Here is a 23,201-nt window from a genome sequence, read left to right as displayed (position 1 = left end):
ACTCCTCCAACCCTTCTCTCATCTGGCAACCATCAAAATGTTCTTTGTAACTGTTTGTCTCTGTTTTGTTTGTTTATTTTCTTTAGATTCCACATGTAAGTGAAACATGTGGTGGCTAATATACTATGTTTAACATTTTGAGGAGCATGAAACTGTTTTCCACCGCAGCTGCACCATTTTACATTTCCAGCAATACAGGAGGATTCATATTTTTCCGCATCCTTACCAACTCTTATTATTTTCCACTTTTTTGATAAAAGCTATTTTAATTGGTGTAAAGTGGCATCTCATCATGGTTTGGACTTTCATTTCCCTAATGATTAATGATGTTGAGTATCTTTCCATGTGCATATTTGTTTGACATTTGTATATCTTTCATGGAGAAATGTTCTATTGAAGTCCTTTGCCTTTTTTGTTTATGTTTTAAGACTTTATTTTAAATATTTACTTTTCAACTACTTGTTTCTAGTGATTTAAAGTACACTGAGATTTATTTTTATGGATTATCATTCTGGAAACTTACATGAAATCTAAGTCTATGAATCTTTAAAAAAATTTCAATTACATTTGACATTCAGTAGTATATTAGTTTCAGGTATACAGCATAGTGGTTAGAAATTTATATAACTTACAAAGTGATCCCACCAATAAGTCTAGTACCCACCTAGCACCATACATAGTTTTCACAATATTATTGACTATATTTCCTGTGTCGTACTCTACATCTCTATGACTGTTTTGCAACTACCGATTTGTACTTCTTAATCCCTTCACCTTCTACTCAGTCCCTCACCCTCATCTCATCTGACAACATCAGTTTGTTCTCTATATCTCTGAGTCTCTTTTGTTTTGTTTGTTTTGTTTTTTGGATTCCAAGTATAAGTGAAATTATGGTATTTGTCTTTCTCTGACTTATTTCACTTAGCATAATACCCTCTAGGACTTTCTATGTTATTTCAAATGGTAAGATTTCATTCTTTTTTATGGCTGAGTAATGTTTAATTGTCTATTCATTTGTCTAGCAATGGACACGTAGGTTCCTTCCATATCTTGGCTATAGTAAATAATGCCGCAGTGAACATAGGGATGTATATATCTTTTGGGCTTTTTTCGGATAAATACCCAGAAGTAGAATTGCTGAGTCATAAGGTAGTTCTATTTTTAATTTTTTTGAGGTACCTACATACTGTTTTCCATAGTGACTACACCAGTTTGCAATCCCACCAGCAGGACATGAGGATTCCTTTTTCTCCACATCCTCACCAACACTTGCTGTTTGTTAATTGTTTTGCTGATAGCCATTCTGACAGGCGTGAGGTGGTAATCTCACTGTGGTTTTAATTTGCATTTCTCTGATAATTAGTGATGTTGAGCATCTTTTCACATGTTTATTGGCCATCCGTATGTCCTCTTTGGAGAAATGTCTATTCAGGTCCTCTGCCCATTTTTTAATCACATCATTTGCTTTTTTTTTTTGGTGTTGTATGAGTTCCTTGTAAATTTTGGATATTAACCCCTTATTGGATATATCATTGGCAAATATCTTCTCCCATTTTGGTTATCTTTTCATTTTGTTGACAGTTTCCTTTGCTGTGCAAAAACTGTTTAGTTTGATATAGTCCCATTTTTGTTTCCCTTGCCCAAGGAGATACATCAGAAAAAATATTACTAAGAGCAGTGTCCAGGTGTTTACTGCCTGTGTTTCCTTTTTGGAGTTTTATGGTTTTGGGTCTTATATTTAAGTCTTTAATCCAGTTTGAGTTTATTTTTGTATATGGTATAAGAAAGTGGTCTAGTTTCATTTTTTTGCATGTGTCCAGTTTCCTCAACACCATTTATTGAAGAGACTGTCATTACACCATTGTATATTCTTGCCTCCCTTTTCATAGATTAATTGACCATATAGGCTTGGGTGTATTCCTGAGCTCTTTATTCTCTTGATCTGTGGGTCTGTTTTTGTGCTAGTACTATGCAGTCTGATTACTATAGCTTTGTAGTATAGTTTAATATCAGCATGATAATTCCAACTTTGTTCTTTCTCAAGATCGCTTTGGCTATTTGGGGTCCTTTGTGGTTCCAGATAAGTTTTAGGATTATTTTTTCTAATGCTCTGAAAACTGCCATTGGGATTTTGATAGGGATTGCATTGAGTCTATTGATTGTTTTGGGTAATGTGGACATTTTAACAATGTTAATTCTTCCTGTCAATGAGTACGGTATATCCTTCCATTTATCTGTATCTTTACTTTCTTTTTTTGGTGTCTTATGGTTTTCTAGTGCAAGTCTTGTAATTCCTTGGTTCAGTATTGTACTTTTTTTGATGCAGTTGTAAATGGGATTGTTTTCTTAATTTCTCTTTCTTACAGTTTGTTATTGGTGCATAAAAAATGTAGCTGATTTCTTAATGTTAATTTTGTATCCTGCTACTTTACTGAATTCATTTATCAGTTTTAATTGTTCTTTGGTGGAATGTTTGGGGTTCTCTCTATATAGTGTCATGTTATTCATAAATAATGATAGTTTTACTTTTTCCTTTCTAATTTGGATGCTTTCTATTTCTCTTCATTTTCTGACTGCTGTGGCTAAGACTTCCAATACTGTGTTGAATAAAAGTGGTGACAGTGGACATCTTGTCTTATTCCTTATCTTAAACAAAAAGCTTTCAGCTTTTTACCATTGAGCATGTTAGCTGTAGGTTTGTCATCTGTGGCCTTTTTTATGTTGTCCCTCTATCCACAATTTACTGAGAGTTTTTGTCAAATAGTTGTTGAATTCTGTCAAATGCTTTTCCAGGATCTATTGATATGATCATGAATTTTAGCCTTCATGTTATTTATGTGGTATATCATGTTAATTGATTTGTGGATGTTGAATCAACCTTGCATTCCAGGAATTAATCCCATTTGGGTATGGTAGATGATCTTATTAATGTATGTTGATTCGGTTTGCTAATGTTTTGTTGAGGATTTTTACATCCGTGTTCAGGGATATTGGCCTATAATTTTCTTTTTTTTGTGGTATCTTTGTCTTGTTTCTGTATCAGGGTAATACTGGACTCATAAAATGAGTTTGGTAGGCTTTTTTCCCCATCGGTTTTATGGAATAGTTTGAGAAGGATGGGTATTCTTTGAATGATTGGTAAAATTTACCTATTTTGTTGGGAGTTTTTAATGAATGATTCAATTTCGTTTATTATAATCAGTCTGTTTAGATTTTCAATTTTTCTTGATTCAGTCTTGTTAGATTGTATGTTTCTAGGAATTTATCCTTTTCTTCCACGTTGCCCAATTTGTTTACATATAATTATTTATAGCATTTTCTTATAATCCTTTGTATTTCTGTGGTGTTGATTGTCACTTCTCTTTCATTTCTGATTTAATTTATTCTTTTTCTTGATGAGTCTGGCGAAAGGTTTATCAGTTTTATCTTTTCAAAGAACCAGCTCTTTGTTTCATTGATCTTTTTTATTGTTTAGTCTTTCACTTATTTCTGCTCTCATCTTTATTATGTTCTTCCTTCTACTCACTTTGGGCTTTGTTTACTGTTCTTTTTCTGGTTCCTTTAAGTTTAAAGTTAGATTGTTTATTTGAGATTTTTCTTGTTTATTTGAGGCCTCTGTTCCTATGAATTTCCCTCTTAGAACTCCTTTGGCTATGTCTCATAGATTTTGGGGGAGTCATTGTATTTTCATTTTCATTTTCATTTCTCTTTAGGTGTCTTTTAATTTATTCTTTGATCTCATAGTTAACCCATTTGTTGTTTAGTAGCATGTTATTTAGCCTCCACATGTTTGAGTGTTTTTCAGTTTTCTTATAATCTCTAATTTCATACTGTTTTGACCAGAGAAGAAGATGCTTGATATAATTTCAGTTTTCATAAATTAATCAAGAGTTGTTTTATGGCTTAACGTGTGGTCTGTCCTGGAAAATGTTCTATGAATTCTTGGGTGAAATGTTCTAAAAATATCAGTTAAGTCCATCTGGTACAATGTGTTATTTAAAGCTATTCTTTCCTTGTTGATTTTCTGTCTAATCTATCCATTGATGACAGTCACATGTTAAAGTCACCTGTTATTGTTGTATTATTGTTGATCTCTCCCTTATGTCTGTTTATATTTGCTCTATATATTTAGATGCCCCTGTGTTAGGAGTATAATATTTACAAGAGTTATATAGTCTGTTATTGGATTGATCCCTATATCATTATGAAATGCCCTTCTTTATCTTTTGTTACAGCCTTTGTTATAAAGTCCGTTTTGTCTGATGTATGTATTGCTACACCATCTTTTTTCTATTCCTTTCAGTCTGTGTGTCTTTCACTTGATAGTGGGACTCTTGTAGGCACCATATGTCCATTCCGCCACCCTTTGTCTTTTGATTGGAGTGTTTTATCCATTTACATGTAAAATCGTTGTAGATATGGTATGTATCATAAAATGTTATTACCATTTTTCTTTTTGTAGTTCATCTCTTTTGCATTCTTTTGCTCTCCTCTCTTGTATGTATGTAACTTTTCCAAACTATTTTTGCAAAGTGTGTATTCCTAGTTGTTTGAGGTCACCGAAATTTCTGTTTGATTTGATTGTCTCTGCATTTAGCCTGTGACCTGAGAAAGATTTCCATAAATGTCTGGCTCCAGGTAGAGTAGTGGTGGTAATGAAGGATTCTTTCTCTTTAAATCTTCTGGTAGCTGTCACCAGCTGTGATGGAGGCCTGAATCAGGGCAGGCATCGGCACTAATCCCTCAGGAATCCACCAGATCAATAACAACACATCCCAAATTTTTGGAGGACAGAGTCCTCACTACCTGCCTTGGCACCAGCTAGCCACTCCCAGAACACGGGCCGCTGAGATATGGGAATGGTAGCTACTTTTTTCTCACTTAGGAGAGATCAGCATACTTTCCCTACTTGTCATGAGTGTTCAAGCTCTCCTGAGTCCTGTGTTTCTTTTATGGGGAAATGAAACTTTGTAGTCTGCGGGCTATACACAAGGAATGCTTATGATGACTGGTTTGGTCATTGTTTCTAAGCCTTTTCATTGGATAGAGCTATTAAATATGCATTTTGCTTTTTTAAGACAAAATATGTCATGAATTTATACTGATGCTTCCAGTTTAAATTCAAGCAACATCATTTTTATTATTCAATCTCACAGCTGTGTCTCCTTTCTCTAATGTGAAAAGTCTCATCTCAATGACCTTAATATAGCTGCTGATTTGATATATCCCAAAATCACCTGTAAATGTATCAGAATAACAATACCAGTAGCAGTATAATTCTGGAAATAAATTAAGAAATTTTCCACACTTTGCCTTGTGGTTTATTCCTAAGGAACGGTCATAACAGTTGATTTTATTATGATTCAGAGTAACTTAGGATTTCTCCGTATTATTAATTGGATACACATTTAGGTTCATTTTGCTTTTCACTTTTACAAATTGATTTCTTTTTGTTTTCAATATATACATGGCTTTAAAGTAAAATACCTAAAACACTATATTAAGTACATATTCACATATATGTGTGTATACAAGTATATTCATATCTCTATCTGGCTTAGCTAAAAAACAACTTTCTGTACATACTGTTTCTTGCCTTGCCTCTTTTTTTTTTTTTTTTTTTAATCTCTATATTCTGGAAATCACTTCATATTAGTATTTAGAGCAGGTCTTCAGTTGTTTTTGCATTACCGTGTTAATTGTGTGCATATACTGTGGTATAGTCACTGTGGACTGTTGGGTCATGGGCATATGTGTCGGGGAGAATTTTTCTCCCCCTCCCTATTACAATTAATATCAGTGAATAGCTGTGTGCATTTATTTTTTAAAACCTCTTTTTGGTCAGAGGTTTGGGAAAGATTTCTAGAAGCGGGATTGATGAGAATATAGTAAATATTTGTATTTTGTAAGCTGTTGCTAAATTTCCCTTTTTTAAGGGCTATGCTGTTTTGTTTGCCCCATCATCAGTGTATCAGACTGCCACTTTTGCCACAGACTTATCAATAGACTATTTTCAAGTTTTTGGACTTTGGCCAATTCTATAGATTAGAAATTATTTTTAATTGCATTTATCTTATGAGCAAGGTTTAATATCTTTTTATGTTTAAGAGCCATTTGCCTTTTATTCCTGTGAATTCTTTTTTCTCTAACTCATTTTTATTTAGGATTCTTGGGTTTTTTTAAAAAATCTCTTTTTATATATTAGAAATACTAGCCCCAATCTGTGCTAAGTTGCAGTTTTACAGTTTTGTGGTTCTAGTTTGTTGTGGTATTTGGCATGCAGAGTTTCTTTAATTAATTAAAACTGTCATTTTCTTTTGCTTTACTGATTCTACAATAGGTAGAAATAATATAGTGTGAAATGTTAAAAATTTTAACTATATATATTTATAAAAATAAACACTTAGTCCTTTGTTATTGTAATGTGTTCCTCTTGCTTCTAGGCAAGGATAAAAGCCATCAATACATTTTTTGCTAAGAATGGTTATCGATTAATGGATTCTAGTATGTATAGTCAGCCCATTCAAACTCAAGCACAGTATGCCTCACCAGTCTTTATGCAGCCTGTATATAATCCTCACCAACAGTACTCGGTCTATAGTATTGTGCCTCAGTCTTGGTCTCCAAATCCTGCACCTTACTTTGAAACACCACTGGTAAGTAAGATCCTTCTAGAATAATAAAGTTTTTCACTCAAGCTGAAATTTGAAGAAATCAGCTAAACTAGGAGTTCATTTTTTTTTTAATTTTAGTGTTGTATTGTTTGTTATTGGTTATATTCTGGTTTTTAAGTAATGATAATATCTAATCCCCCATAGCAAATGTACACATATGACTAAGGGCTAAGCTATTGTTTCCTATAATTCTATTTAGATTTTGCTGAGTTAGAGACTGGTTAATTCCCGAAAGAGTTAAATGGCTTTCAGTTTTGTGAAACTTTTTCAGAGAAAAGTGCTCTTTATTAAGTAGTGAACTAAGATTCCTTGTAATGTAAACAAGTGAAACTTAAAGTATGACAAAAGTAAATAAGTAAAATGTTTAAAATTATTTTTATCTTATAAAGAAATTTATGCTAGGTTAGGTCATCAGAAATTTCTTATGAACTTCACACCAGATTTTGCTTTCACAATTAATTGTTTTTAAACATTAAAATTTTCTTGTAGGCTCCCTTTCCCAATGGTAGTTTTGTGAATGGCTTTAATTCACCAGGATCTTATAAAACAAATGCTGCTGCTGTGACTATGGGTCGACCATTCCAAAAAAATCGGTAAGATAAAAGCATGGCTGGAATTTATTGTAAACAGTTCCCAATACTTATAGAGTTACTGTTTGCATAGCAGTGCTTATTTACAAACTATATACATATCAATTTTTTTTAAAATAAAGAATAGAAAAAATATTTCATGGTAGCAACATCAGATCTGGTATCTAAATGTCATTTAATGTGTTAAATAGGTAACATTTTGAAGAACTAGTATTTTTGAGGACAGAAATGTTACCTGAATAGAGTAATAAATGCTGGGAATGTGAATTATTTAAGATTTCTAAGTACTGGCTTTTTGAAATGATTTCCACAAACTATAATGTAAAAATACAATAGCTAACACTTAGTGGATATTTAATGTCTAAAGTTCTGTTTTAAGGGCTTTATGTTTTATCACAGTTAATTTTCATAGCCCTGTAAGCTAGATACAGTTATATGTATTTAAAAATTAGGACATTAAAACATACAAGGTTAAGTATCGTATCTACAGGCATGTAGCTAGTTGCTGGCAGAGCTAAGATTCAAGCCCAGGCAGGTCGACTCCAAAGCCTACACTTAAAACATGATGTCCTGAACAAATTATTGAGAACTCTGGAACCTTTTGCTGTCTGTCATATAAGATATTGATATATTTCTTAAGTTTTATTCTTTGTATAAATGTCAACTGACAGTAATTTGGTATATATTACTTTTTGACAGAATACGAGTAACCGAAGCCAAAAGGGCTCATATAGTGGTTTAGATGTATTTAATAGTTTCTCATTTGTCATTTTTTGTTTGCTTATTTTGTAATCCTCCTGAGTTTTGTTTCTGTTTTTATGAAATTATTTCTTTTTAGTGATTTTCTCTTACCAGATCTTTTCTCCCAGTTGATTTTTTTTTTTGCCAAGGAGACCACATAGGGTATGTTTTTCCAAGATGACTTCTAGGAATTTAATTCTTTTTTGTAAGGTTTTTCTGAAACATACTCCACTGGATAAAGAAGCCTTATAGCAGGGATCCCCAAACTCTGGGCTGCGGATCGGTCTGATCCATGCCCTGTTAGGAACCGGGCCATAGCAGGAGGTAAGCGGTGGTCGAGCAAGCGAAGCTTCATCTGTATGTGCAGCTGCTCCCTAGTGCATTACCAGCTTAGCTCCACCTCAGATCACCAGGCATTAGCTCATAGGAGCACCTGTCCCTGGTGCCAAAAACGTTGGGGACTGCTATTTAAAAATGTTCTTCTGTCTATGGCCATGCCACCCTGAACATGCCCGAACTCGTCTTATCTTGGAAGCTCAGCAGGTTCGGGCCTGGTTATTACTTGGATGGGAGACCACCTTGGAATACCAGGTGCCGTAGGCATTTAAAAAATACATACATATATATATTCTTCTCAGTGGATTCTAGTAGCATTCATATGTACTACTCTCTAATAGTCAAAATTTTTGTATTCATGTTAATTGACAGATTTGGTTAAAGCATTTGAAGATCATTTTTAAATGTTAGGAAAATTTTACTACAGATACATTCTTATTGCTTTATGAAGTTACAGATGAGTTCTTTTCATATTATAAGAATGGAAGTTTTTTTTTAAACTAAAGTTTATTTGTGCTCTTCTAGATGACTCTTAGTTTGGTAATACACTAACAACTGCAAAATTCAAATATTGCTAAGACATATAAGTAGAAGTATAGTGAGCCTTAATTATACACATTGTCTTCCCATCCTATTGTTCAAAAAAAGATTACTTCATTAGAGACAAGGATGTTATATCTAGAAACACCAGATTGTTATGATGTAGTTTTAAGTCCTTTTTCAGATGAAGAAAGTGAAAGTTTAAGAGGACAGATATCTTGCTAGACTTACAGGACTAGTTATTATCAACAGATCCGAGATTCAAAACATTTTCTTTTCCTCTACTATAGCTGGTAAAGTTTTTTCTTGAAAATAATTCAATTAGAGCAAGTGACAGTTTACAGTTCTCCTTGTGAAGAAATACAGGTTTTTCATGATTAGAAATAATAGCTTTGTAAAAATATATATTGATTTCACATTTCTTTAAAGGGGTGAATTTTGCTTTAAATAGTTAAGTTCAGTGGACATCTTCGTTATGGGGTAGACTAACAGCAATTTTTAACTAAGAACTAAAAGTGCTGATGTTCGCTGATGCTTGAGTTAAGAATACATTAAGAGTGTACACAGTGTTCCTTTATTGTCACTTATCTTTGTCTGCTGTGCTTTCTTGGTGAAGGGGGTAAGATTACAGTAAGAAAGCCAAGAATGATAGTCAAGTCATCCTGGCTTTTATGGAGGTGTACCTTTGATTTTGAAGATATAGGGCCAGTTTATTATAATTTTGCTTATTATTCAAACCTATTTGTGTACAATTCTTTTCCATGTTTGACTAATACAGGTTGTTAATTTTTAGTTATAGAAAGAGTACATGAATACTTCTTATAAAAATGCAAATATGACAGATGAAACTAAAACAGCTTCGTTTCCTTCTTCTAAGAAGTGACCATTCCCAGTGCTCTCTTTTTGTTTATCAGTCAAGGAGAAAGTAACCTTTGAGAACCCATTTGCAGTTTATTATATTAACCTTGTAACAGCCCAGTGATGATCACTAGACCTACTTAGAGAGAATAGGACTAACTTTCAAAAGTTTGGGCATTTTTCTACCTTTCATACTTTATCTTTCTGTCAACTTTACTTCTTTCTTTCTATCTTCTATCACTTCTTTCTTTTGCCCAGACTCGAGATTGGAAGTCTCTCTCAGTGAAGGGTAAGATTATGAGATCTGAGGGCTGTTTAAACCTAATAACTTGTTCAGTGAGTGCATTGAAATGCAGTGAGAAAATTTAGGTGAAAGTTTCTGAACAGATAATGTAAACAGCGTATCTACTTAATGAGGTATTTTCAGATATGATGGATAATGTAAAGATTTTGAAAATTACTTTGTGTTAGTTGATGTACCGTTATTTTGATTGCTATTAAAAACCTATTTTGTGGCAGAAAGTAATTCACTGGAAAAGTATCATCTCACCTTAAACTCAGGCCCAACTTTGTAGTCTGAGTTTTGTCTTTGTTTTAATAGTAGTAACCCAATTTTTTATGTTCTGTGAAGAGTAAAGTAGAATAGCTGGAGATGCTATTGGAATTAATGTTGTCAAGCTTATAATTATTATGAGGTTTTAAATCCTTATTCAGAGAACTGGGAATTGGCAGTGTGTTATTAATATTATGAAATCGTAACTATGAAAGTAAACTACAAAAATGGTGTATATAAACTGCAAGCAAGGGGCCAAATGTAAATCTCATAATCTTTTGTTTAATCTACAGAGCCAAGATCCTCAGTTGCATGGACTGTCTAATCTTTTCACTATTAATTAAACTGCATTCTCTCACTTTTACTCTACCCTAGCTTCATCTGTTTACAAATTATTAGAGAGTTGGGTACATACACACATCATCCCAAATAAAAGCTTCTTTTGTTAGAAGTAGGTTTTTTGTTTTGTTTTTACCAGATTCCATACTTTAATTTTGAAGTCATGGCAGGCTACTAATTGCATTATATTTCCCTAGATTTTTGTCCTACATATGGATCTTTGAATAACAAATTTTATTTGGTGAGGGATGCTTAGTAAGAAGCTGGGATTTTTATATTTTCCACCATTTCTTACAGTTTTTTTCATTATCACTTCCTAAAAGAGCCTTTTTAGATTTATTTTTCCTAATTTCCCGTTATGAAAATTTAATACTAGAGATTATGGTATATCTATTTATGTATGTATGTATATCTGTGCTTTATACATAAGATGAGTAATATTAAGATTTTTCCCCCGACCCCACAGAACCAATTTTTACTCCCTTTGGGGGTGATGTCCAATTGAGAATGCATGGCACAGAATCTTTAATAACCTTAAAGGCTTACTGATTTAGATTTGTCAAGACTGCAGCTTGTGTTAAAGAAAGCAGTTAAAATCCTAGTATTCTGAATATTGATATAGAAGTAGCTTTATCTTGAAGAACTTAGAATCTTCCCCCAAATCCCTCCAAACAACTTTTTAATGTAAATATTCTTTACCTTTTAAAAATAACATGTCTGACATATAAAAGGGTTTATAGTTTTATATAACAGTTTTCTGTCTGTGGACAATCAGGATACAGCAGAAAGCAATTTTTAACTTGGCTTATTAAGAGTTTGTACCATTACGAAAGATTTTCTGTCTTGATTTTTCCTTTCATGTATATAATTTTATATTTCTTATAGTGTGAAGCCTCATTTTAGGTCATCAAGTGGTGCAGAACACTCAACAGAGGGCTCCGTGTCATTGGGGGATGGACCATTAAACAGATCTGGTTCAAGGAACTTTTCAACTGAACGGCATAACTCTATAGTAACAGGGCATCAGGAGCAAAGCTACCTTCCAAAAGAGACTCCCACTTTACAGATTGAACAGAATGGGGACTATGGTAGGGGCAGGTAAGGAAATATGGTATTAAATATGGAAATAAGGTATATGGAACTTTTTTTGGATTTAATTATCAGTATGCTAAATAAATACATTGTTATATAACGGGTTAGTAGTTTTTTATAATTATTAAGAAATTTATAGCATCCATTTAGGGTATAGCTCTGAGTCAGAGGTTTATAAACATTATTCTAAAGTTCCTTATAGTTCACTGAGGAATGAATGACTTAGATAAAATCCCATCTTTATTATGGTTTTAATTTCTTACAACTTCCAAACTATGGGAATGGAGTTATATATTGTCTACCCTGTCTAAACAAAACAAAACAAAAACTCAACCCTAGTATGCTTCTTGTGTGGAGAGTGCTTCTAATAAAAATGTGCCCAAATACTTCATGGTGGAGGCGGTAGTAGTTGAAATTTTTGGTAGGTTAGCCCAGTATCCCTTCAGAAGAATAGATAATTGGCTTTTAACAATAATAGAAGTTTAGAAAGCATAGATACTTAAAATAGAAATTCACGCATCTGTGATAGAATGTATAAATTTGAAAAAACTTACAAGTTGTCCCTCCTACTGTCTTCTTTTTTGTTTGCCATTGTTAAAAGGAGAACTCTTTTCAGAGGTCGAAGACGACGAGAAGATGACAGAATCTCAGTAAGTATTTTTTACCTTTAATTACTTCTGTTCAGTTTTTTTTTTCCCCCCCTCCTTTGTAATTTACTATGGCATTGACTGTGGTCTACCTTTTTGAGTTATTTTATTGATTATAGGATTCAGCAAAAGTAAATAGTGTCTGTGCTTGACCCTGAAATACAGACCCCTTCCACACCCACCCACTTCTTAAAGTACACATACAGTTAGGGATTTGACCTGTGTTGTTCATTTTTTTAAAAAAAAAATTACTTGAATACCTAATTCAAGGATAGCTTAAAAATAATATGAGTTTAGCCCTTGCTTTTCTAATGGACATTTAGTAGTTTGAATCTTTTGATCTTACAAACAGTGCTATTACAAACAGTGCATTGATAACCTTATACAACCATCATTTCCTATGTGTGCAATAATATTTGAAGGAGAATCTCTAGAAGTGGGATTCCTGGGTCACAATTAAATAAATTGCTGCCAGATGGCTTTCTTATAGGGGTTATGCCAATTTTCATGCCAACAAACAGTGAACAAAAGTTCCTATTTATCTATAGCCTTACAGAGTATATGATTTTTTGCTCGTCTGATAGTGTATATTGTTCACTTTTAAAACTCTGTTGGATAGTGCTGGAAACTGTTATACTATTTATTGTTACTTTGGGCCAATGTTCTACCTACTGTTGGTTATTGTTCCACTAATCTTGTAAAAACCACCTAAAGAATATTTTTCATGGTTCTAGACATGTTCTTACTTGAATATTAACTTACCTAGCTTCAAATTATTCATATTTTGATTTTTGTGGTTCATTAAGACTGCCATCTCTTAACTGGGACCAAAAGGAGTTGAGGAATAAAAATGGTGTTGGAAGATATGAAGGTCTCAAGAAAACCCTTCCTTGAATTTACAGATAGCTCATAAATGTGTAATATATGCTTATTTTACATGTATAAGTAGTGAATTTTATACATATAAACAATATACATATAGTTTACTATTTGTTATACATACTATATAGATATGAGTATACATATATCACATCATGAGTAGTGAAAACATACATTTTCAAAGAAGGAAATATATTTACATTATAATAAGAAGTCCTTAAGTCATACTGTGAATGCTTTAAAACAGTGTTATTTTTCATTTCTAGCTTTCTATACCATGGGCAGCCATGAGACTTTAGGCAACAACTTTTTAAGGATATCATTATAGCAGTCCACATCAATCTTCAGATTGCCCTGAACAATTGAGAAGAGAGGAGAGATTAGGTTTCAAGTCTGTTTAATATGTTGAAAATGGATTGATAACTGATGGTTGAGATAAAAAAGGAGACAGGCATGCTTTCCAGTAGGAAGGGTAAGGGTGGAGGTGCCCTTATACAGGAAGGAGATCTTAGCTAGAGATAAAATTTGGATTTGTAAGCTTACATACTTGGGGGATGTAGGAGCTTTGGCTGAAAAATGAGATTATTCATTATGTTTGAGTTATCCAAGCAAAATCTGAGCGGAGATGGTTGCTAGGCAAGTGGATGTCTGGGTTTATGGTGAAGGTCTGGGCTGAAAATATCTGAAGTGTACAACTCAATGATTTTTAATGAAATTTCAGAGGCGTGCAGCCAAAAAGTCACAAAAAAGTGAAAAAGATTGTTTTAAGGGTTGCTCACATATAAATATTTGTTGTAGTCATGAATAATGGATATCACACAGGGAAAGTATGGAAAGTGAGAAGTAGTCACCATAGAGAAATCAAAAAGCCATCAAAAGAAGTGGGAAAGGAGAGAAGAGCACATGATCGTCACGTCTGAGAATCTTGAGAAAGGGGTATCACAGAAGCTAAGGGAGAAATGAGCTCCCCAAGGAAAGAATGTCTACTATGCCAAATGTTAGAGTGAAGTCAGGAAGAATCTGTCCGCTTTTGCATGGTGGAAGGCATTTTGACTTGTCAAAGCAGTTTTAGTGGAGTGATGAGCACAGAGATGATAAAGTAGAGGAGGAGGTACAACGAGTGAGGGGTTTATCAGAGGAAAAGGGAAAGATGAGATTTTCAAGGAAGGATATTCTCTCGAGACTATATGGAAGGAGAAAAGATGATGGCAAGTTTATATGAGGAAAGGTTTATTGTTTTTATTTTTGTTATGAAAGGGAGTATAGCAAATTTAGAAAGCAAAGAATAGCGGAGATTTAGGAGTGTGGCAAAGTTTTCAGAAGAAGCAGAAGGAGCTGGCTAAAGATAGGTAGGATTGATAAAGACTAATGAGAACTCAACTGATGAGAAGCTAAGAATGTATAGGGGGAAAATGCTGTGTATTAGGGTAGAGTTTGTTTTTTGAAGCTTTCAGTTTCTGTGGTACAGGATTAGAGAATGAGATAGGCATATGACCTGTTCTATGATTTATGTGTTTTAGAAACCCCATCCTTCAGTGGCTGAAGCAAAGGCTCCAACACCAAAGTTTGACTTATTAGCCTCAAATTTTCCTCCTTTACCTGGGAGTTCATCAAGAATGCCAGGTGAACTTGTTTTGGAGAGTAGGATGTCTGATGTTGTTAAAGGTGTCTACAAAGAAAAGGTAAACACTGAAACATGCAATCTTTTATCTTATGGGACTATATTAACCTATGTTTTCAGGGTTATTAAGTTTTTGTTTGCACTTAATTAGTATTTCTAACTTCTTCATGGGGTTTTCAGCATACTTTGAGTATTATGAAATGATTTATGATAAAGCTACACAGGGTCAGTAGAATGTTTCTTCACTTTTGCATGTCTTCATATCAGTTGCTCAGTGTAATAGAACTGATTAATGCAAGCTGAATGGAAAGCATCATTTCCACTTACGTGCCTGTAATTAACCATTGTTAATTAAGCTAGTTGGGTTTACTTAGCCTTTTTAAATAATGGAGAGTTGATGTCAAAAGGTTAGGATGCCCCACTTACAATATTTGAGTGTAGACATCTCCATATGCTAAATCCTAATGTCTCCACAAATTTTTCTCATTTTCTGCCTTTTTTCCCCCCTAATTCAATATTTATTTTAATAGTACATGTCCATTGTATATCCAGGCTTATAATGAAAATAGTAATCCCCTGCAACCACTTTTCAACTTTAGCTTTTTCTCCTGACATTTATCCCTAATTAACATGGTATTTCATATCTAGGATACCATCAATTATAAGGTGCCCCATTTTTTTATTATCTCTAAATTGCCAGTTAGACTGTGACATGCCATCATTTATAAGTCACATCTTGTATTACGTATTTTTTTCATAACTGAGCCTTATAGTATACTGTTATTATTTCTCTTTCTTGGTACTTTTGGTGGCCTGCTGGACGGTCAGTTGTATTCCTGTGACTTTCCTTCACCATCATTCTGGGAATTCCTTTATTCTCCTTAGTTGGATTCCCTCTTTTTCTTACTTTTGTTTTACTTTCCCATATTGGTGGATCACAAGTTCCCAACCTTCCTGAATATAGGTGGCTTTTAGTATAAATTTCTTGAGATCTTGCATTCTGTAAATGTTTTTCCGTAATTGCACTTGATCATTACCTTATCTCTCTAGAATTTGCTATTAGAAATTATTTTCCCTTGAAATTTTGAAGGCATTTCTCAGTCTTGTTAAAAAAAATTATGCAATATTATAGTTATTTTATCAATTCTAAGGTAGACATTTTTTCATATTTTCCACCTTTGAAAATCAGGCTGTCTTAAAAGTGATTGTGGTTAAGTGGCAGTGTTTTTTCTTAGTAGTATATAAAATAATGGTGTTTTACAGTCGATGGCTACTTGGAATTGGATGAGATATGATATACATGCACAGACATTTTTAAAGAATAATAATAAAGTATACTGCCCCTTTTAATCCCATTCACAATTGTGGACTATAAACATCACCAGTATCTTAGCAGTGCCACGTGTCCCTCCTTACTTAGTTCTTCCTATTACCCTTTTCTCTTCTTAAGAGATAAACATTACCCTGATATTGCCGTAATAATTTTATTGCTTTTCTTTATAGTTTTACCATTCTCAGTTAGGAAACTTTTTTTCTGTAATTAGCCAGATAGTAAATATTCTAGGTTTTGTGAGCCACATACTGTTACATATTCTTTGTTTGTTTTTAAACCCTTTAACCCATTTTCTGTTTGCCCCAAAGATACTCGCCTGCTACCCTTGCAGCGGCAGCATTTACCTCGTTAATTTTCCAGATTACAGTCCTAACCTCACCCCCAAAGTTTGCCACGAAATATGTTGCTTTTATTATTATCTTTGTATTGCTCTAGTATATTGATAGTCTTTGGAAACAAATAACAATCATTCTACTTATAGCATTCTGTTTTTAATAGTGGTATTTCCATTTACAAAATATAGTAATTCTCGATTGCTGAAAATGTCAAATCTTGGAAAACGTAGCATTCCTATGTGTGATATTAAATGAACGCTGGCAGTGAGCTGCACAATTTTTTTTTTTAAACGATAAAAAGGTTACAAACTATAAACCATTCATTCTTAGCTCATAGGCCATACCATCATAGGTCACAGGCTGAATTTGGCCAGCAGGTCTTGGTTTACCAACCACTAACCTAAACATATATTGTTGAGTGTGCTTGTTTTTGAACCTACATAAATGGAATTATATAATATGTATTCTTTTTTTACTTTTTTCCTCCTTTATTGTATGAAATTCATCACTGTTGATACGGATGACTAGTTCATTTTGCACTGTCATGTAATATACTATTGTGAGAATATAATATTCATTCTACTGGACATCGAGCTGTTTTTTTTGTTGGCTATTATAAGCATGCTGCTATGAATGTTCACACTTTTATGTGAGCAAGAATGTTTTTTGGGTATAAACTACGTATATGTACATGTATCCTATTCCCAAGGTGTACACATGGTGGCATTAAAAAAAAAATTACTGTTGGGATTAAAGTATTTTTTCATGTTTATTGACCATTGGAGTGTCATTTTTTATAAAGAGTCTTTCAAGAATTTGGCACTTTTTTATTGGGTCATGTGTCACTGTACAGATTCATGAAATTTTGTACAGTGACGAATCCGTCAATTTTGTATATTGTTTTCAGTCTTTAGTATTTGTGGGTGAAAAAAAGTTATTAATTTTAATATGGTTATATTTATCAGTCTGTCTTTTTATGGTTTGTTCTTTTTATATCTTGCTTAGGAAATAACCTAGCTTCCAGAGATTCTTTTTAGAAACTTATGGTTTTGATTCCTGATCCTTCTATGACCTGTTTGGTTTCTTTTGTTCCCCTCTCTGGAGGCTTGTAGGATATTGTATTTATTCCTGGTGTTCTGTGAAATTTCACGGTGCTATGTCTTGCTATGACTCTTTTCATTGATTTTAATTTCTAGGGCCCTTTTTTCCTTTTAATTGTGGTAAAATACACATAGTATGAAATTTACCATCTTAACCATTATTAAGAGTGTACCCTTCAGTAGTGTTAAATACATTCACTTTATCGGGCAACCAATCTCCATAACTCTTTTCATCTTGCAAAACTAAAACCTTCTACCCATTAAACATCAACTCCTTTTCCCTCTTCCCTCAGCCCCTGGCAACAACAATTCTACTTTGTCTTTATGAAATTTGACTACTCTGGGTACCCCCATATAAGTGGAATCATAGAGTGTTTTGTCTTTGTAACTGTCTTATTTTACTTAGCATTTGTGCTCAAGATTCATCCATCGTTGTAGTATGTCAGTACTTCATTCCTTTCATTGTGCAATAATATTCCATTGTATGTATATACAGTTGAACATCCTTATCTTCAGTTTCTTTTTCCATGGTTTTTGTTACCTGTGGCAACCACAGTCCAAAAATATTAAATGGAAAATTCCAGAAATAAATAATTTGTAAGTTTTAAATTACATGACATGCTGAGTAGTGTGCCTGGGATGTGAATTATCCCTTTGTCTAGCATAACACACTGTATGTGCTACCCTGCCACCATTAGTCACTCTTGGATATCAAATCCACTGTTACAGTGTTGCAGTGCTTGTATTCAAGTAACCCCTATTTTACTTAATAATGGCACCAAAGCACAAGAGTAGTGATACTGGATATACCAAAGAGAAGCCATACATTGTTTCCTTTAAGATGGTGAGTGTACAAATATTTTGAGAGACAGACCAAATTCCAAAACTTTTATTACAGTATATTATTATAATTGTTCTATTTTATTAATTATTCTTATTAATTTCTTACTGGGCCTAATTTATAAATTAAATTTTATCATAGGTATGTATATATAGGAAAAATCATAGTGTATGTAGGGTTCAGTACTGTCTGCAGTTTCAGGCATTCACTGGAGGGTCTTGGAACATATCCCCTGTGAGTCAGGAAAGACTACTGTTCCACATTTTGTATCCATTCACCAGTTGAGGAACATTTAGGTTGTTCTTACTTTCTGGCTATTATAAATAATGCTATTATAAATATTTGTGTATAGGTTTTTGTGCAGACATGTATTTTCTCTTGGGTGTGTACCCAAGAATAGAATTGCTAAGTTTTATAATAACTCTTTATTTAACTTTTTGAGGAACTGCCAGACTATTTTCCAAAATGGCTGCACCATTTTACATTGCCCTCAATGTATGAGAGTTCCAGTTTCTCCATATTATCACTAACATTTGGTATTGTCCATCTTATTGATTCTAGCCATCCTAGTGAGTGTGAAGTGGTCTCTCGTTGTTTTGATTTGCATTTCTCTAATTTTTAATACTGAGCATCTTTTCATATATGCTTATTGGCCATTTGTACATCTTATTTGGAGAAGTCTAAGTGCTAAAAAATTTATTTTTCAGTTACAGTCGACATTCAATATTATATTAGTTTTGGGTGTATGGCATAATAGTTAGACATTTATGTAACTTAAGAAATGATTCCCCCAATAAGTCTAGTACCCACCTAACACCATTACAAAGTTATTACAATTTATTGACTGTGTTCACTATGCTGTACTTAACTATAAGTGCAATTTTGAAATATGTTTTTACTTTAAGGATAATGAAGAGTTGAGAGTTACTTGCCCAGTGCCTGCAGAGGATGAGCAGACAGACTGTATCTCTGCCCAGCAACTCAATATAAGTAGTAGTCCTCCATGTACTGCTGAGCCTTCTGCATTAAGGTACAGTTTTCAGTATAGAAGATCTTCCACATTATGTTTACTTTTTCTTCTGATCATTTGCTCACCTGTTTCTGTGTACTATACTAAGTCTAATGTCAAGCTCTTTTTTTCCTTAGCACAACTCAGCAAGAAAAGGATCTAATAGAGGATTCCACTGTTCAGAAGGATATTCTCAGCCAGACAACTATTTCAGTTTCTTCCCCAAGTATTGCAAAGCCGTCAAGGACAAATACTGCTTCACCATGTAATAGTAACATGAATGCAGCTGTAACTGTGGCTCTACAGGTAACTTGATGAATTTAGTTTATGTGAGAAAAATATATGTAGGTTAAATAATGAGGAATTATTTTTTTCCTATAACTCTTTGCTAGAGCAGACTCACCTGTAGCTGTTGTCATCCAAAAGAAGCTAAAGGAATTTAAAGTCACTGTGAAGACATGGGAAATTTTAGCCACATTGAGGGAGTTATTAACAATGAAGAAGTTATTCATTGTTTCTTTTGATTGCTTTTTTTCCTGATCATATTATAGTTAAGTGAAGCTTCTTATCTAGGTTAGGTCATATGTTTCATTTCTGGGCTAGTGTAAAAAGGCCTTGAGTCTCTTGATATTTTTTGTATGATTCTTAACAAGTCTACGGAACCCATGAGGGGGCCTCTCTCATTTTTATTCAATTTCTAGAATCATTTTTTAATAATAATTTTTTGTTTTTCAGTTATAGTTGGCATACAATAGTATATTAGTTTCAGGTGTATAACATAGTGATTAGATAGATCTATAAAACTCACAAAGTGATTACCTAAATAATCTAATGCCCCTCTAACACCATACAGTAATTAAAATATTATTGGCTATATTCCTTATGCTATACTTTCTATCTACATGACTATTAGTAACTACCAATTTTTACTTCTTAATCTCCGCCCCCCCTTCCACCAAATCACTCAACCCCCCTCCCATCTGGTAACCATCAAAATGTTCTCTTTACCTATGTGTTTATTTCTGTTTGTTTGTTTCATTCTTTAGATTCCACATATCCATGCAATCATGTGGCTTTCGTCTTCCTGTCTGACTTAACTCCACTCAGCACACTACCTTCTAGGTCCATCGTACAATGTCTTTTCCCATCACTCTACATTTAGTTCATTTGAAATACTTGTTAATAGTTATGTAGTTATTGTTATTTCCATTCTTTATTCATATTTTTGCTACATATTTTTTCTTCTTTCTAAAGAAGTTCCTCCAACATTTCCTGTAATACTGGCTTGATGATGAACTCCTTTAGCTTTTTCTTGTCTGGGTAACTCTTTATCTGTCCTTCGACTCTAAATTATAGCTTTGCTAGATAGAGTAATCTTGATTGTAGATTCTGGGTTTTAATCACTTTGAGTATTTTGTGCCAAGCCCTTCTGTCCTCTGCAAAGTTTCTTTTGAGAAATCAGCTGCCAGTCTTATGGGAGCTCCTTTGTAAGTAACTAACTGCTTTTTTCTTGCTGCTTTTAAGATTATTTCTTTGTATTTAACCTTTGACATTTTAATTATGATGTGTCTTGGTGTGAGAGTCTTTGGGTTCATCTCTTTTGAGACTCTGAACTTCCTGGGGTTGTATGTCTATTTCCTTCACCAGGTTAGGGAAATTTTCCATCATTATTTCTTCAAATAGCTTTTCAACTTCTTGCTCTTCTCCTTCTTCTGGTATCCCTATAAGGTGAATGTTGTTACATTTGATGTTATCCCATAGGATCCTTATATTGTCTTCATTATTTTGGATTCTTTTTTCTTGTTGCCATTCTGATTGGGTATCCTCTGCTACTCCATCCTCTATAATGGTGATTCAATCCTCCCCGCTTCCTGTACTATGTTGATTCCTTTTAATGTACTCTCATCTTAGATATTAGATTCTTCATTTCTAACTTGGCTTCCTTTTATAATTTCCATCTCTATGTTAAAGTTTTCAATGAGTTTATCTACTCTTCCCCTAAATTCCTTGGGCATCCTTATAACCAATGTTTTGAACTCTGCATCTGGTATATTGCTTGTCTCCATTTTGGTGAAATTTTTTTCGAAGCTTTGTTCTTTAAGTGAGACATGTTTCTTTCTCCCCCAGTTTGGCTGCCTCCCTGTGTCTGTTTCTATGTATTGGATAGGGCCCTTAAATCTCCCAGTCTTATTAGAGTAACTTTATGTAGTAGGTGTGCAATGGGGCCCCTTGGCACAGACCTGAGAGGGATCCAGCTGCAGACCAAGTTCACCTTCAGCCTGTGTACCTCCAGGGCCACCTGATAATAGTTACCAAGCAACCTACGTATTGGCCGCCACCCGTGCTAGACTTATATGTGCTTCAAGGGGTCAAGTCCAAAACTGAGGCTGGCTACTACTAGTGCAGGTTTTGGGGCTGCTCAGCAAGAGGTACCAAGCACGCTGAAGCCAGATGCTGGTTTTGTGAGCCTTAGAGATTTTATGAAAGTTCGCATCAGGTGTCAAGATTGTGTGGATTAAAATCACTGGAAGCAGGTTGGGTGGGCCCACAAGTTGGGGGAGGCTGAGTTTCAGGGAATCCCCTGGGTGGAGCAACCTGTGTTATCCAGATTGATGGCGTCTTTGTCTTCAAGATGGGATCAGGGAGGTCTCATCAGGGAGGGCTTAACAAAGGAACAATGGCTTCTGCCTGTACCTCTGTCAGGAAGCAGATTGCCCCTTTACCTCTCGCCTGAAGCCTGACAGCTCAGCACCTACCTATATGTCCTTGGCACCCCTCAAGAAGCTGCCACAGCACTGGAGTTCAGAGCAAGTCAGTCTGTTAGTGAGGCCGGGCATAGGCCCTTTAGGAAGGTCTCTGCTTTCCGCAGCCCACTGTCTCACTCAGCCACAACCTCTGCCAGAGGTTGTGGGAACTTCTCTTCCTGACACTGGAACCCTGATCTGGGGAGCCTAGTGTGTGGCGGGGACCCCTCTCTCCTCAGGTTGGGGAGGGGGCTTTACAGCCAAGATAGCCGTCCTGATCATCACCACCTGCAGTTGTGGGACCAGCCCATTTTGTGTCTCTGCTCCGCCTACTGTTTAGAGGTGACCTGTTGTTTGAGGTCACCTAGTCGTAGGGTTTCCATTCAACCACACTTCTGGTGATTCCACATACTGGTTGCTCTGTAGTTTTGTTATAATTTTGGTGTGGTTGCTAAAGGAGGTGTATACAGCCTTTACCTTCTATACCATTTTGAATCCTAGCCCTCAGAATCATTTTTATAATTAGGAAAATACAGAAAAGCAGGGGAGAAAAAACTTACCTATAATCCTGGAAATGACCTAAATGTCTAACTTACTATACGTTACCTATAATTTACTATAATCCTTTCATTCATTGCTCTAACTGGTAGCATTTTGGTACATCTCTATTTTTTCCAGGTTAAGAACATTTTATCTTGCCATTTAACATTAATAATAGAATAGCAGCTACCAATTATTGGATATTTACTATCTGCCAGGACCACTGCTAAAGACTTATTACATACTTTATCCCATTTTCATGTCACCCCTATCCTTTTTCAGATGAGGTAATTAATTAGTCTTCTATTAATATATGATTGGTTTCCAGCTGCTCTGCTGAGATTCTTGTGGAATCCTTCTAGGGGTTCTTTGTAGCCAGGGAAAAGAGAATGAAACCATTTTATTTCATCATTTGGCCGGACCATTATT

The 23,201-nt window shown here is 34.4% G+C and overlaps 1 protein-coding gene and 1 pseudogene across 8 annotated transcripts in view; both read left to right on the top strand.

Annotated features, from left to right (window-relative positions):
• The window catches only part of LARP4 (La ribonucleoprotein 4), a 144,122-nt gene that overhangs the window by 117,753 nt on the left and 3,168 nt on the right, over positions 1–23,201 (top strand). For 4 of the 8 annotated variants that reach the window (XM_016151829.2, XM_036236240.1, XM_016151828.2 and 1 more), the window contains 7 exons: positions 6,444–6,656; positions 7,164–7,267; positions 11,517–11,729; positions 12,325–12,373; positions 14,770–14,931; positions 19,385–19,509; positions 19,626–19,794. In XM_016151829.2, coding sequence (XP_016007315.1) covers positions 6,444–6,656; positions 7,164–7,267; positions 11,517–11,729; positions 12,325–12,373; positions 14,770–14,931; positions 19,385–19,509; positions 19,626–19,794 — 1,035 coding nt within the window. Of the gene's footprint in view, positions 1–6,443; positions 6,657–7,163; positions 7,268–11,516; positions 11,735–12,324; positions 12,374–14,769; positions 14,932–19,384; positions 19,510–19,625; positions 19,795–23,201 lie in introns of those variants that run through there. The other 4 variants (XM_016151832.2, XM_036236239.1, XM_036236238.1 and 1 more) reach the window with 4 other exon arrangements.
• Positions 8,490–8,608, top strand: LOC118614053 (annotated as a pseudogene).

The sequence above is a fragment of the Rousettus aegyptiacus genome, unplaced genomic scaffold, assembly GCF_014176215.1.
Source record: "Rousettus aegyptiacus isolate mRouAeg1 unplaced genomic scaffold, mRouAeg1.p scaffold_m13_p_2, whole genome shotgun sequence".
NCBI classification, from domain to species: domain Eukaryota; kingdom Metazoa; phylum Chordata; class Mammalia; order Chiroptera; family Pteropodidae; genus Rousettus; species Rousettus aegyptiacus.
Note: the sequence above shows the minus strand (reverse complement) of the source record. Positions and strands in the feature narration are given on the sequence as shown.